Source organism: Furipterus horrens, unplaced genomic scaffold (assembly GCF_987537825.1).
Source record: "Furipterus horrens unplaced genomic scaffold, mFurHor1.1.pri manual_scaffold_5, whole genome shotgun sequence".
NCBI classification, from domain to species: Eukaryota; Metazoa; Chordata; class Mammalia; order Chiroptera; family Furipteridae; genus Furipterus; species Furipterus horrens.
The window spans coordinates 100966373-100982233 of record NW_028327175.1 but is presented as its reverse complement, the minus strand read 5'-3'; the positions used below and the strand labels follow the sequence as shown (position 1 = coordinate 100982233).

General features: G+C 43.6%; 1 protein-coding gene across 2 annotated transcripts in view; it reads right to left on the bottom strand.

The window, feature by feature from the left end:
* Positions 1 to 15861, bottom strand: part of GALNT17 (polypeptide N-acetylgalactosaminyltransferase 17) — a 447810-nt gene that overhangs the window by 25292 nt on the left and 406657 nt on the right. For both annotated transcript variants that reach the window (XM_090276912.1, XM_090276913.1), the window contains 2 exons: positions 7777 to 7962; positions 5099 to 5236 (listed from right to left, as the gene is read on the bottom strand). In XM_090276912.1, the coding sequence (XP_090133038.1) occupies positions 5099 to 5236; positions 7777 to 7962 (324 nt within the window). The remainder of the gene's footprint in view (positions 1 to 5098; positions 5237 to 7776; positions 7963 to 15861) is intronic.

Below are 15861 nucleotides of genomic sequence, written 5' to 3'. Positions count from 1 at the left end.
GCCAGGTACCATCCTAGGTGTCTGGAATGCACCTGTGAAGGAACAGACAAAGGTCCCCAAGACAAAACTTACCTATCAGACCTCCAGGTGCACTGTGTTCTACATGGGTGTCTGTCCCACCCACCATCCTCCAATGTCAACCAGTGGGAGAACAGCCATGCTGGTCTTCCCCATATACACATGGTCCCCTCCAGATTATATTCTCCATGGAAACCAAACTAACCAGGGATAAGTCAAGAAGAGGTGTTCAGAGACTAAGGGGAGGTGACTCCTGAGCTAAATGGTTAAAAGGATAAGTGGAAATTATGTTGGCAATGTTCTGTTTTTCAGCCGGGTGGTGGTTACATGGAATTTTGATTCATATTACTATGCTGCACATGTGCTGTATGCACACTGTATATGTGTTATGGTTCACATAGATGGCACTCAGAGGGGAAAAAGAGATGAGCAAAAGTGACCTTGGGGCCAGGGCAGTTCAGGCCGTAAGGGTACTGGGGGCCAACCATGGAATTTTGAGCAAAAGATGTGGTGGCCCAATGTTTCTGTGCACACTGCAGTGTTCTTGCACGTGGGAAGGCACTACCTCACACATGTAAGAGTCAGGGTGTAAAGCATGCACATACCTTTCTTTAAAAGTTACTTTAAGATATTGCAACTAATAGAGGTAAATAAAATGTTAAAAATCAACAAAAAGTGAATTATTTAGTATCTAAGCAAGCCTTGGCACTGACACTGGATGTCGGTGAGGCAGAGATGCCAGGGCTGACACCTGCTCAGAGGTGTCTGTCTCCTCTTGTTGCTGCGCTGGGGTCTGGGGTGGGGACAAGAACTAGTAGGAGTGAGCATTAAAGTAAAGTTGTCTCAATGCTGGTAACTTTTGTCACTGAACTGAATTTGACTACAAAATTATTCTTAAAGAAGGTATAAAATGCAAATAAAGTATAATAATATTTGGGTCTCAAATCCCAGATTATATTGACAAAGCCTGAAAAGTTGGTGAAAAGGTCAGGAGGAAGTGTGTTACAGTTTGGGTATCATGTCACTTTCATTTCAGAGGATCAGAGGTTTTGGTTTAGAGGTTATCATGTTTTCAGGAGTAAGACATAAACAATTCAAGTGACTAGAAAGATTTAAAAAAAAAAATGCCAGGTTAAAAAAATAAATTAGGAGAGAGAAAGGAGCATGAAACCCAGAAATGTTCACTGGCCTGGGGAAGCCTCTCACACAGAACTGTACATGAGCAACGAAGGGCGTGACCTGCGTGAGCAGCTTGGAGTCTCTCTGCCTCCTCCACTCCACTGCTCAGGGGTCAGCTGTGGTGAAAGGAACCAGTAGGCCCTGAGCAGTGAAAATAGAAATTAAAGAAGGGAAGGGGTCTAGTCAAGGAACTAATATGAATGACCCATGGACGTGGACAACTAAATGGGGATGGACTGTGGGGGGTGGGGGAGTCAGGGGAGAGCAAAGAGAGAAAAATGGGACAACTGTAATAGAAAAACAATAAAAAATAAACAAAAACAAACAAGAAAACGATTTCTAACTTTTCAGTAAACTTAAGGATTACATAGAAAACAGCAAAAATTAGTTGTCTAAATAATGGATTTTGTTACAAACTGAATATGATTAGTCTGATGTCTTGCATTCAATAATGCTATAGTCCATCTGAGATATATTTCTGTTTATGGGGAGCTCAGCAAACAGAGGAGTAATAGCAAATGCCTGAAATGTTAACATTAATCATGCCTGGGAATTGGGAATTAGAATAAATTTTGTTTCATTTTTATATTTTTTACAGAATGTATGCTTTGAATTTATAACTTAAAATACATAGAAAATTTTGCAAAAAGAAGATGTCCCTGTCCCAAAATCAACTATGCGCTGTAGGTCCCCTCCAACGCTCCCCAGGGCTCCACTCCAGAGATGTCATTCACACTGTGCACACGTGAGCGTCAGCCCCAGACTGCCCAGTGCGCAGCCTGGGGACTGTGCCCTGGCCCTCTTCTAGCCTTTTCCCATTTTAATTCTTTCTCTGCGAATACTACTTTTTCTTCTGATTATAATATAATCACATAAACACTAGTGATAACTGGGAAACATGGCAAAGTACCCACACAGAAACTGCCTGCCCCACTACCCAGAGGTAACTGTTAAAACTATCATTCCCATTTCCCAATACTATTCTCTCACTTTTTCCAATCTCAAATAGTAGCTAATCCAATTTTATTATCCTGACTTTTTGCTTTTAAGAATTACAGCATCAATACTTTCCTCATGTCATTAGACTCAAACCATTAAGATAGTATATGTATTTAACTAACCTTTAAATTAGATTCAAAATTTTTGATCCAAAAAAAAAGTCATTGAGATAAACAGCTCTTTTCTCAATTCTTTGTCCCCATTTCAGATTTGCTTAGGATAAGCAAATAGAATAGTAGAATGACTATCATTAAGCCTTTTAATAAACGTTTAAATTGCTTTTTAAAAACCTTATTTAAATGTGTGCTCTCACCAGAGGATATGTGGTTTTTCATATCACCAAAACTTTGCTGGCAAAGCAGCAACATACATTCTAAAAGTGAGTATTTGTTCACTTGGTAGTAGGAAAAAAGCTATCAAAGTGTATTTTTAAATTATTTTAAATTTCTTTCATTGTGAGAGAAATTAAAATTGTTTATGTGGTTTTTAACTATTTGTATTTTCTTTTGTACTTTATTTTCCTTTGGGATTTTTGATTTTCTTATTTAGATTAAATTTTTATTTAAATCAATTTTCAGGGCTCATTATATATTAATGGTATTATCCATTCATCTACAATTTTTATGGCATACACATTTCCAGTTTGGCATATGATTTCTCTATTTGGTTGATGCATAGATTACTTTAAAATTTATGAGCTCAGATCCATTATCCTTTTCCTTTGTATTTTCTTTCATGGCTTTGATTCTTAGAAAGCCCTTCCTTTCTCTTTCAGAGATCAGATTCATATCAATTTCTGTATAGTTCTATTATGGTTTCTTTTCTTTCAGTTAATGCTATAGTTCATCTAAAATTCACTTCGGGGTATGGTGAGCTGTAAGAATCTTTTTTTTTTTTTTTTCAAAGAGCCAAGCAATTTACCCAATTGTCTTGGAAATACCCCATTCACTGCCTATCATTTTCCAATGTTTCTCTTATATTTGATCTTACTCTGGTAACAAAAAAACAAATAAAACAACCCAAACCATGTTTTTGCTTTGAGGAAGAAAAGACAAGGCCCTTTGGACCTATCAATAGTTGCTGCTGTGTGCCAGGTCCTGCTCTGAGTGCTCGTCACATCGTAGTCGCTTCAGCTTCCCAGCAACCCTGCGCTCCATCTTCCAGGTGGGGGAATGGAAGCTGAGAGGAGCCACTCGGGTGGGGGATCCATCCATCAGGCTGACTCCTGTCTTCAGGTGTCCCTAACCGTGAGACAGATGGCCCCTGCACGAAGCAAGCTTCCCCATTCCAGGCCAGCTCAGGAGGGACACCTTGCCCAGACCTGATGGTTTAATCTAGGGCTGATTTACGACAACCACAATTTGGAAGCAGCCCAAGTGCCCAGCAGTAGATGAGTGGATAAAAAAGCTGCGGTACATTTACACAATGAAATACTAGTTTGACATAAAAAAGAAGGAAATCTTAGCCTTTGTGACAGCATGGGTGGACGTGGAGAGCATTATGCTAGGTGAAATAAGCCAGTGAGAGAAAGTCAAAAGTACCATATAATTTCATGCATATGTAGTCTAAAGCAAAATAAACTAACAAATAAAATAGAAACAGACTCATAGATACAGAGAACAGACAGATGTCAGAGGAGTGGGGGTTGGGTAGTTAGGTGAAAAAGGTAAAGGGATTAAGCAAAAAGAAAAAAGAAAAAAAGAAAAGAAAAAGAAAACCTCACAGACACAGACAACAGGATGGTGATTACCAGAGGGAAGCGGGGGTGGGGAGAGGTAGAAGAGGATAAAGTGGGTTAAACAGTGACGGAAGGAGAGTTGACTTGGGGTGTGAACACACAATACTATATATAGAGGATATATTAGAGAATTGTACACCTGAAACCTATATAATTTTATTAAGCAATGTCACTCCAATAAATTCAATAAAAAAATAAAAGGCATCACGCATAAAGTAGGAAAACTCACAGTTGCAGAAAAAGTAAACACTCTAAGTCAAAGAGAGCTTTGCTAGCTTTAGTTCAGATCTAGAGATATAGATATGTGTGTATAAAAAGCATATATATATATAAATAATTTTAGTAAAAATATATATACACACACAGTGAAGAAGACCATACATCAACATGTATGCATTACCTATGGAATCAGAATGCCCGTGTCCAATCCCCGCTTCGTGACTAATTGGCTCTGAAACCTTAGGTAATTCATTTAATTTCTCTAAGTCTCAGTTTCCTTATCAATAAAATGGAAATAATACTACTACCTCATAAAGTGACAGTGAAATGAATTCATATGTGCAAAGCACTTAGAATAGTGCATAGCCCTTTGAAAGTGCCCAGTAAGTATTCATTGCTATTGCAGTATTATTTTCAAAAAATTCTAAAATGCATATTTATGATATTTGTAATAAGAGAAAAGTCAGTCTGTTTTAATGTGTAGAAAGGTGATATTGTTGAATCACAGGAAATCTGAGAAGAGTATGTGCACCCTTTCTTTGTTGGCAAATGGCTTTGGCCTACAGCACTGAGCAAGGGAGAGTTCCAGTCTCCTCCTCATTTTAGGCCCACCTTCCTAGTTAATGTCCCATTTACAGGTCTCAGGGGACTTCAAAATCAAAATGTCCCAAAGAGAACTCATTGTCCACTCCACACCCCATGCAAAAGGATGGCCCAGGCCACATGGTATTGAACAGCATTGCATTTGTCCCTTCTATCAGCTGGCAAAAGCCTTGCTGTCAGGGACTGCATCATTAAGAACCACTCACTGGATGAATGAATGAATGAATGAATGAATGAGTGAATGAATGAACAAATGACTCTGGTCCTCATTGTCCCCCATCAAAGCAATACACAACCCATTGCACAGCCATCCAAGCTGAGAGCATGCGTGGTCTTAATTACCTCCCCATATGCAATGGTGTTATTGTATCTTCTCATTTCTGGGTATACGTGGTCCAGGTACCACTGGAAGTTCTTACACTTTAAACTTTTCCTTAAGGCTCTTCTTTCAGAGACATCACCTATGTCAATTCCTGGATTCTGAAAGTAGAGAGAGGCAAAGGGCATTAGCGACTGGGGAGCTCCGGCCAAAGAGCACAGGTGGCATCACCTTTGGAAAAACCATCAGAGAGAAATCTTAATTCTCTGCACGCTTACTCAGAGGTCAGACTGAGGGGACCTATTTGATCACCGAGCCCCAAGCTAGACACTGCTGTCCCCTGAGCACAGCATGCTGCTCTGATCATCGCTGTCTGTATGTTCCCAGCTCCGTCTCTCCCACATTTCCTGAGTGACTATCCGAGCCAATTATTAGAGGAATTATTTGATTAAGACAAGAAAATAGGTGCTTATAAACCACCTCCTGTCTTTCTTTTCTCTCCATGTGTAATTTCCCCTTTTGTTGGCTCTTTGTGAAGTTCATTTATGCAGAAGTGAAAATAATTTTCCATTGCGAAGCTTGTAATGATGTTCTAATGAATAATTCACTCTGCTTTTACAGAAATGAACCTGTAATGGGTGGCTGTGTGCTGACAGGGAGAAATAAAGTAGCTGAAATATGACTCCGCAGACTCAGCCACAAGATGGCCCTGAACTAGCGGAGACGGGAGGCTCTCTCCACTGAGGGGCGCAGCCAGGCAGCACCTTGGGGGCCCAGGGGAGAAGTCCAAATTATTTTAGTCGAGGAGCATGTGTAAATGACGCATGGACACGGGCAACAGGGTGGGGGTTGACTGTGGGAGCGGGGCAGTGGAGAGCAACAGAGCAATGGGGGAAAATTGGGACAACTGTAATAGAACAACAATAAAAAAAAGACGTTAAAAAAAAAGATTTCTTCTTCAGCAGCCAAACAATGATTTCAAAGGAACATCCCTTTAAATGTCAAACATTAAATTCAAAGGCAAACCTGGACAGCGATATTTAACTCTTTGTTGTAATATACTTGGCATGTTAATGAGAACGGTCATCTGTGAAAAGTGTGGCAGGGGCACTGGCATTAGGGGCCAGAGGTTGTTTGTAATGATGGAAGAAGCATCGGGATAGAGTCCGCAGCTCTGAGTTCTTAGGACTCTAAGTCACATCACTGCTCTAGGTAACAGCTCCTCCTCTGCAGAACAGGAAAAAATAACACCTATTCCACTGACCTCACAGAGCTGTGGGCAGAGGTGAAGGAAGACGTGACCTCCGTCCCTGCCCTGCCATGTGCTCTGTGCAGGACCTTCATTAAAAAGTCACTTTTAACCTCCGGAGCTTCGGTTTACTCACCTGCAAAATGGACACCACACTAGGGTGATAACAAGCTAGCATTTATGGAGCACTTAATATTTGCTATGCTCTGTTCTAAGCCTCATTTTTAGCTTCTCAGGTGCCCGAAGAGACAAATGTTAACAATCCCTGTTGTACAGATGAGAAAACCAAGGCAGATGGCTCCTAAGTCATGAGGTTGTTATGAGAGCTAAATGAGAAACTGCAAATAAGGAACTTATCTCGTGTCTGGGACATAGGAAGGGCTCAATAAATGTTGTGCAGCTTTATATCGTAACATATAAATTGACTTATAGTATAACAGCTCAAAAGTGTACAGTGTCATTGGGGGTTTTCAATACTTTAGAATCTTATTTCTATAATTGTAACAACAATGATATTAATTCTTCACTTTTGGCTTCTTTATCCATAGACCTTGCACATAGACCTTGTATAGATGCATTTTTGCTGTTCTGGGCTCCAGCCTCCTGAAACACAGGGGCTGTATTCTCAGTAGGACCAGTTCTGGGCAACTCTCTGAAGGGCAGGGCTCCGACACCTGGCTGAGTAGATAAACCCAACTGTGGCTGAGAGTTCAGGTGACCCTGCTGTGCTGTCGCGGACAAAAAGCACTCACCAACATTCCCATATCCTGTGCCAGGCACTGCTCTAAGTATGACACACATACGTAGATTTATTACTTTCAATTTAGTTCTCTCAACTGCCCGAGGAAGGAGGGACTGCTACTATGCCCATTTTATAGCTGAGGAACCCGAGGTACAAAGGCTGTATAAATGGATTCATGCAAGATCTCATAACTAGTAAGTGGCAGAGCTGGGATTCAAAGGTCTGGAGTGACATGGGAACTTTCCTAGGTGACATTCTGAATGGAAGCTGAAGGACAGCTGAAGAGTCATGGAAACAAGGGATTCAGCACACAGTAGGGATGCATGTCATGAGACAGCTGGAGTGCCAGAGGAGGGCACACAGAGCAGATGACAGGGTCTGGTGCCAGAGACTTCAGGCAAGAATCTTCTGGACACAATGTATGTTCAGGAGTAGGGCATGTAGATTAATGTAATAAGACTGGGACTAATACAATACCACCCTTCTAATCTTTGTAAATGGATTTTGAGATTTCTGTTGTCACCACCCCCATGCACAGCGAGGGTACTACAACCTGATGATCTGTGGACTCCCTCAAAATGCGTTCATAATTTTGCAAGTGTGAGCATCTTTTTTGGGAGGAAGCATCAGCTTATTAAAGGGATCATGACCAGTCAAACACAAGAATGACAGTTCCTAAAAGGGAGACAGGGAGGTCTGCTGGGCCCTACCTCCAGCGGCAGGTTCCACGCTATGTACACATGAGACTTGTAATCATCCATCCAGACCTCAGCCACCCGGAGAGCATTCCTCTTGGTGTAGAAGCCAATGTTGCTGTTGTAGGGCTTCTTCTTCCGCTCAATGTGGGCCACCCGTGAGCAAGGCAGGACCTCCATGCTGCCCCCGCAGAGCCATACCTGGAGGTGCAAGGATGTCATCAGCTTGACAGAGCAATTTCCAGAGGTCACTACCGCTCCCTGAGGTTTGAAGGTAACAGCTCAAGGACTTAGCATGAGTGAGAAATAACATTTTAATACATAAAGCCACTGATATTTCAGGGTTGGTTTGTTTCTGCAGCACTGCTTAACCTAACCTAACAAAAAAAGGTAGAAAAGAAGATTTGGGGACTTTTTATAGATAAAATAGTTTAGGATATTAAAATCCAGCTCTAGATAAGAGAGGCCCATAAAATGCTCCATGTGATATATGGTTTTCTTAGTTCTCAGTAGCACATTGGGATCCATGAAGGTTTTTTTCCTACCTGGTAGAAGTTGTGCCTTATAGACATAGACTGGAAAATTCAAACTAAAAAACAGACCATCTTTATTCAAATCAGCACAAAGTACACAGTGGTTTAGTTCTGCACTGTTAATATGCTGTTTTAGCACCCAGCCTTCTGGAAGCATCCACCCCAACATGATCATGTGCAGGTGTCACTTGTTGCTGGAATATTCAAGTGGAAGGCCGGAATGATGGTTGCCTTCAAGAGATGCAAAAGCCCGAGCAAGCGACACTTGCCATCCTTTGCCTGGGCCTGGCTGGCCTCCACGCCCCCAGGCCTTGCTCTCAGGGAAGAGCTGCACCAGGCACCTACTCTCAGTTCCAGACAGGAAAAACAAGCATTTCTGATTGCCCAGAAGGACTAATTTGTGAAAGTGAATGTCCTGGAACTGGTGAGAAGAAGAGGAAGGAGACACAGAGACATTTCAGGGACCCGTGCGACTGTCCTGCTGTGGCGCTCTGGCATGCTCTCCATATATGAGAGTGCACTGGTGAACTAACCCCGCTCGGCACAATGTGTGCTCGTCCCACACTGGGTCATTTCCAGCCATTCCACCTCTAGTCTCCCGGAAACCCACACCTCAAGCATACTGGGACACTCTTTAATATTTGTCCACCTCTCCTGGTTCTTTATTGATTAAATTTGGTGGCACAATTCATGTGTGTGTGTATGCTTCTTCTGTTTCTATTTCCCAACTATGGTTATAGCACAGGGAAATAGGACAGCTGGAAAATTCTCCCATCCCCAAGAATCCTCTCCCATCTTTCTCGTTTCTTCAATGAGAAGATGGTGAGCTCAGAGACTGGTAGACAGTGGGTGGTTCAGACTGGTGTGATTTGGGACCTGAAACTAGGTGCCCCCACAGGTTGGGGCAGACCCACTAGAAGGAAGCCAAGTCAGGGAGGTAAAATATTGCCAAGGGCCTCTGGGAAATAGAGGCAAGAGACCTTACAGGTAAAACAAGGTGGCTGAATTTTCAGGGGTGGGTAAAGACACAGAGTTCCACAGTTATGTGGCATTTGATAGTTTCAAGATTCAGGGAATGAATGGAAAGATACCTTATGTTCACCAACTGGAAAACTTAATATTGTTAAGATGCAAAGATTCAGTTTTCAATAAGGGTGCCAAGACACTTCAGTAGGGGAAGAATAGTCTTTCCAACAAATTGTTCTGGACAACATGCAAAAGAATGCATTTGGACCACCACCTCACAGCATATACAAAAAAAAATAACTGAAAATGGATCGAAGGCCTAAATGTAAGAGCTAAAGCTGTAGAACTCTTAGAAGAAAACACAAGAACAAATCTTCATGAAGAAAGAAACAAATGAACAAAGGAATGAAAAAAATGAAAAAAAAATGGAGGGAGGGAAAGAGGAAGGGAGAGAGGAAAGAAGGGAGGGATCAAAAGAAAAAGAAAAACACAAGCGCCCAGTGAGTATGGGAGGCCAACTGAGCTCAGTTCCGTGGGCCCTGAGTGGAGCCCCCGTGCTGGGACAGGTCCAGGGAGCGCCCCTCTGCTTTCCCCTTCTCCATCACCACTTCTGCAGTCACCTCCCCTCAGAGAGGGGAGTGTGCTCTGGGCCAAACACCAACTGCTTTATGAAATCTCCACAGATAAGGATCTTAGAGGTTGAGTAAGTTGTCAATAATCCCCAATCAGAAGTGAGGGACCCAAAACCACAGCCTTAGCCACATGCCGTATAACACGCCAACCCTTATGTGATGGGCACTGCAACTCAGATTTCTGCAATCCAGGGCAAGCTGACCTGTGGCTCTGGGCCCTCAAGCTCTTCTTCCTCAGCCACAGCTTGCACCCCACTCAGGATGCCTGGCGGGCACCTCTAACCTGCGTTGTAGACAGGGTGAGTGAGGGGAACAGGCATGTGTGCACATGGCCTGAGGAGGCTCAGTGGATGTGAAGGGGCACCAACAATACCCTCAAGGTGAGGGGTGTCATTGTCAGGGGTGTCAAGGTTAGCTTCCTGCTGCACAAAGTGACCTGGCAGGGCAGCACTATGAAGGCAACTGGAAGGAGCCAAGGAGTCAGCAAGTCTCAAGTCCCAGCAGGCTGTACTTCTAGTCAGCCAGGTATGATCATGGCAGAGGTCATGGGCTGGCCCCAAGTGATAAGTTGATGTGAAGTCTGTCCATGGTCAAGTGACTGAGCCTAGACAGTAGAAGTGAAGCAATTCCAGAGAGCAGACTGAATGCTTAAGAAATAAAGCAACAGGGTAGCTAAGGCAGCTGCCATGGGTATTCACCTCACCTCCGACTCTACCAGAGAGGCATGAAAGCAAAAGGGGAGCTTCCTAAACAGGATGTGATCCAGGTTATCCTTCTGCCAGACATGAGAACTAGCTACATGCATCCCAACTACGGATGATCCCAAGCAAGGGTCCCAAGGATCCATTCTTCACATCACTGTTTATCAGCCGAAATGTCAAGGTCCTACGGAGACAGGAAGAAATGTCATCAAAGAGAAAGGCTGAAGTGAAGGAGTGATTGGCATGTTTCTGATGCCAAGGAGAAAGAAGAGAGGGAACTACACCCCTGGAAAAGCACTCCAGGCCTAGGGCTCCTCCACAGAGGAAGGAGTAGGCCCTTCAGATGGGCTGAAATAGGCCATGAAAATGCACATTCTAAGCTCTGAGACCTGCCCCTGTGGCAGAGAATCTATGGCACTACTCTTGGTGACCCTCTACTAGGGAAGTGGGAAGGGAACTATGCATAAATATCAATGGGCCATCAGGTATAATGATTCCAGGAACAGGTATTAATTAATTAATTTTCATCCAGAAAATATCCATTCAGAGCCTACTTTCTAGCATGAGAATGAAATGGGGAACTTCAAGACAGGTCCTTGCTTTCATGAAGCTGATGATCTTGCAAGGGAAACATATTGATTAAATTAATTTTAATCAATCAATCAATATTAATTAAATCATCACAGAGTATCAGAAATGAAGCTAACTTCCATGAAAGAAAGCAACGCCCTGCTAGAAAAACTAGCATTCAACGAAGGGATGTAGCCAATAGGCTCAGAGAAAGCATCCGTAGGTGAGGCACTCAAAGGGAGATCTGAAGGGCCAGACTAAGCTAACTTAGTTAAAGAAATAGAAAAAGTGGACGAGAGCCCCTAGCACAGAGGCAGCCAGCTCAGCTGTGATGACCTGTGTAGGAAAATGCATGGTGCGTGGATCTCATTCAAAGATGGCAGCAACAATTCCTCCCACTCTTCTTTGCAATGTGAATTTTTTGCTCCTCTTATCGAAAGGCTCTATCCATTTTCCCTCCTCTTGGATCTGGGTTGGTCTTATGACTTGCACTGATCAACAGAATGCAGAAAAGTGATGGTTTGCACTGTCTGAGACCAGGCCTTTGGAGGCTCTGCAGCTTCCAGCTTCTCCCACTTGCAATCCCGAGTCCCCCCTGCTGTGAAGGAGCTGAGAACGAAAGACGATGGAACCAGGGAGGTCCATTCCTCGCAGTCACCCTGGCTGACAACCCAAGCGTGTGACTCAGGCGAGGAGGGACCAGACACCCCCCAGCCAATGCCACCGAGAGAAAAGAACCACCCACCTGACCCTAGCCCAAACTGCCAAACTCCAGAATTGTGAGCAAATCAATTGTTATTTTAAGCCACTAAATTTGGGTTGATACAAACTTAACTGATACACACAGGCTATTCAAAGGACTAAAAGAACAGCCATGTGGCCAGACCTCAGGGGTGGAAGAGAGGAGAGCAGTGTGAAAGGAAGGTGGAGGGGCAGGTGGGGTTTGCACCAGCAGGGCCTGTAGGTCACATTCAGAAAATGAGTCTGTTTGAAATGAGAAGCTGCTGAAGGATTTGGATTTGAAAAGATCAAGTGTGGGGAACATATTAGCAGTGAGAAAAGATGGGGACAGAGAAAACAGGGTGGTCTTACTGTCATCCAGGGGAGAAATGTCAGTAGATTTGGCTAGGGCAGCAGAACAGAAGAAATAGGGATATGGACTAAGGCTGAACTGCCTCCCATGCCCCAGCTCGGTAGGAAACTCCCTGTCCAGCAGAGGTTTCATGACCACGGCAGAATAAATTGATCCAGGACACTGTAGTTTGTCTGGGGGAATGGAAGGTGGCTAGTCTCTCTAGGGGAGAAGAGCACTGAACTTCCATCTCCTGTGCCTTTTATTGAGGAGGGAATTTGGGAGATGCGAGGTCAAGACTTATGAATCATCAATAAGCTTTCAGACAATAAGCTTGGGTTACAGTTGACAGTTACTGATTATAAATATCAATATAGAGAACACAGTGAACAGTCTGTGCCCAGGTCTGCTAAATATCCTGATGTCATGCTGACATCAGGTGCAAGGTTTCATATATTTTTAGCTATAGATTGTTTATAGTTAACTAAGAGATAAGAAAAGCAGAGCAAGCTCTAAAGCATAATATTCATTCTTTAAATCCAATTCCCATGGGAACCCTCTGAGGGAACTTCGGTCCTGCCTGCCACACAGCCTTTGGGTTTTCTGCTGAGACTTAGAGGCCTTCCCGGGAGCAGGGGGGTGGGGCCTGGCTCACAGCTTGGGCTACAATTCCTGAAACCACAAGGAGCAGTCCCCTACAATGGACAGATTAGGGGGTTAATAGGCAAAATCATCAGGAATAGTTCGGATGTGTCAGAGAGGGAGAAGAAAGGTCAAGAATAACTCCCGGGTCTCTTGCTTGTGCAGCTTAATATACAGTGGCAGCATTACTCACTGGGAGAAAAAGGCTGCCAAACCTCCCCGGGCCTCTGGAGGCAGAAGATGTTAAGGTCAGTAGAAAGCAAGATGCTGCCTAGGGCTGAGGTGCTGGGCTTCCTTACTCACTGTGGGGCACCCAGCTCCACCAGTCTTTCCTGCTGAGGTACACACAGGCCAAGATGACCCATGACGGCATGTGTCAGGGTTCAGCACCACTCACAAAGAAAGTGACCCTTGCATGTTCAACTGTCAAGTGTGAGTTTCTTTTGTTTGGGGGATGTGAACTTTTCTTGATCTGTGAAAGTTAGTTAATTAAGAAAGAAATTAATTTAATAAAATGAATTTTTCTTTGAATCCTCACCTAGCCCAGACCAAGGCCAATGTCATGTCCAGGCCCTGCCCAGATATCATGTGAGCTGGTGCGCCTGCCTGCTGCCCTTGAGTAGGAGTGTGGGGAGCAGAAGCAAGCTGTTTGGGTCATCGCTAGACTTGTTTGAATATGCCCGACAGAGAGCAGAAGGGGAATCAAAGTCACTACTGGATAATTGTCAGTAAGATCCAAGGTCTAAAAGAGCCTAGGAGATGCTGCAGAATGTTTTGTAGCAAAGAATCAAGCAGAACAAGGAGGAGACGCAAAGTATGGAAAGAGTTAACCTGCAGGACCACAGGCTGGAGGTCAGTAGGTCTGCTCAAGAAGCAGTTTTAGCAGGGTAAGGTGTTTTTTTTTCTAAATATATAACAGTTTTATTGAGATATAATCCACAAACTATAAAATTCATCTATTAGGTCATGCAACCATCATGACAATTAATTTTAAAACATTTCCATCATCCATCTAGAAACCCCAGACCCACTAGCAAGCAACCCCCTAATATCCACCACCCTCTCCCAGCTCCAGGCAATCACTAATCTGCTTTCTGTCCACATCACAGAGCTGTCGTGAGGGTCATGACAGCTGGTGGGTGTAAAAATGTTGGGACACCACATAGTCCTTCAAAGTAGACCAGAAACATGGTTCCTGGACTTGGACCTGGTTCCAGACTTGCAACCCTGGCTCCACTGTTTATGAGCTGACCTTGGGCAACTTAGCCTTTTAAGTCCCAATGTCCTCACCTGTACAGTAAAGAATAATAATAGTCCCTATCTCTCAGGGTTGTTGGAAGGTTTAAATGAGATATGGTATATGTCAAGTGCTTAGAGCAGTGGTTGGTTCTGAATAAGTACTAAGTACACATTAGCTGGGTCAGTATTATTCTCATTACTCCCAGGCTAGACTTCTGACCCCACATTCTCATGCTCTCCTTACGCTTCCAGCACCATCTGAGAAGAGGAAGGTCTTCTCCCTGATCAAACACTGACTACGTGGGCAAGACTGGCACGCTGATGAGCTGTGCTGGCTCATCCAGACTAACAGTCTCCCATCAAATGTCCAGGCCTGTGTCTGAAGTGCATGTGTGGACTGTGCCCTTCAGAGACCTGGCCAACACTCTCCCTCAGATATGCCCCCTTAGCTCCCTTACCTTGTCTCTCCCCACTCAGGCCCCAGCCATGGCCACTGTAGAAGACCAGAATATGCCATCCCCAAATATGCCTCTCTGATGTGAGGATTATTTTGAAGCGATTATTTTGATAAACAGCAGAACACAGGAAAAGCTCTGACAACACAGTAGAAGTTCCCCTTAAGTGAGGGAAATTAACCTTTATAAAGGAATCTCCATTTTAAGGGAGTCTCACCCTCTGTACCTGGAAGAGAAAGATGATTCTAAATCACAAGACTCTTATCCATTCAGAAGGCACTGACTTAAATCTTACTTTTGTTTACTGTACTTTTCCTGGTCCCCTTCCCATAGCTGCTCCTCCACACCCCTCTTCCTTTGTTTTAGCTGAAGATGGTACATGAGCCCCAATTCTAAGCTATCCCTTTAAGTTGCTCATCCCTGAGTTTCTCCCAACTATATATAAGATATACATGTTAATAAACATGTTTGATTTTCTCTTGTTCATCTGTCTTATAGTATAGGGGCCCCAGTCGAGAAGTTAGAAAGGCAGAGGAAAGATTTTCTCTTCTACAACACAAGGTCTGTGACTGTTCCAGGGGTAAACATGGGTGCCCCATGCTGCCCATTCAGGTATCTCAGCCAAACCTAGCAAAGCAGCTCTGCAGTCCCCAGGCAAACCAGTAACAATGCAGCGTCCTACTCTGATGTCTTACAGGATGTCACTGTTATCTTCACAAGTTGTTTAGCTCTTCTCTTATGAATGTAAGAGGAACTACATAGCAGACCTGATCAGCTTAGGGGGCTACCTGACAAGCTCAGTGACTGAGAGTAACCACATAGGATGGTCTGACCACAGAGTCCTGACTGGGCAGGTCATGAAAGAGAGTCACATCCATATTTTCCTAAGCAAAGGTCAGTCTTTACCCTGTTATGAGCCCTGTTATGCATCTGGGATGACAAACCTTTGAAACATGAAAGTAATCATTTTTCCAGACCCCTGAGGCACAACTGCAGGCAGAAGCTCACTGTTATCTTGTTGCCTGCATGGTATCTCTGTGTGTTGTCAACGCTACCTATCCTGTACCAACCAATGAAGGGAGGTATGTGTTTCTCCATTTTACTTTTTAATCCAGTCCTAAAGATTTCCCCTCATTACTTTCTCCTGCCTTAACCTACCACTGATGGGTTTCATGTAACCCTCCTTACGTTTTCTCCCTTGATTCTGATGTATAAAATAACCTGCAAAACTGTCATTCTCCAGAGTATATTCTCAATCCACTGAGATCTTGCTTCCTGACATATGTTCAG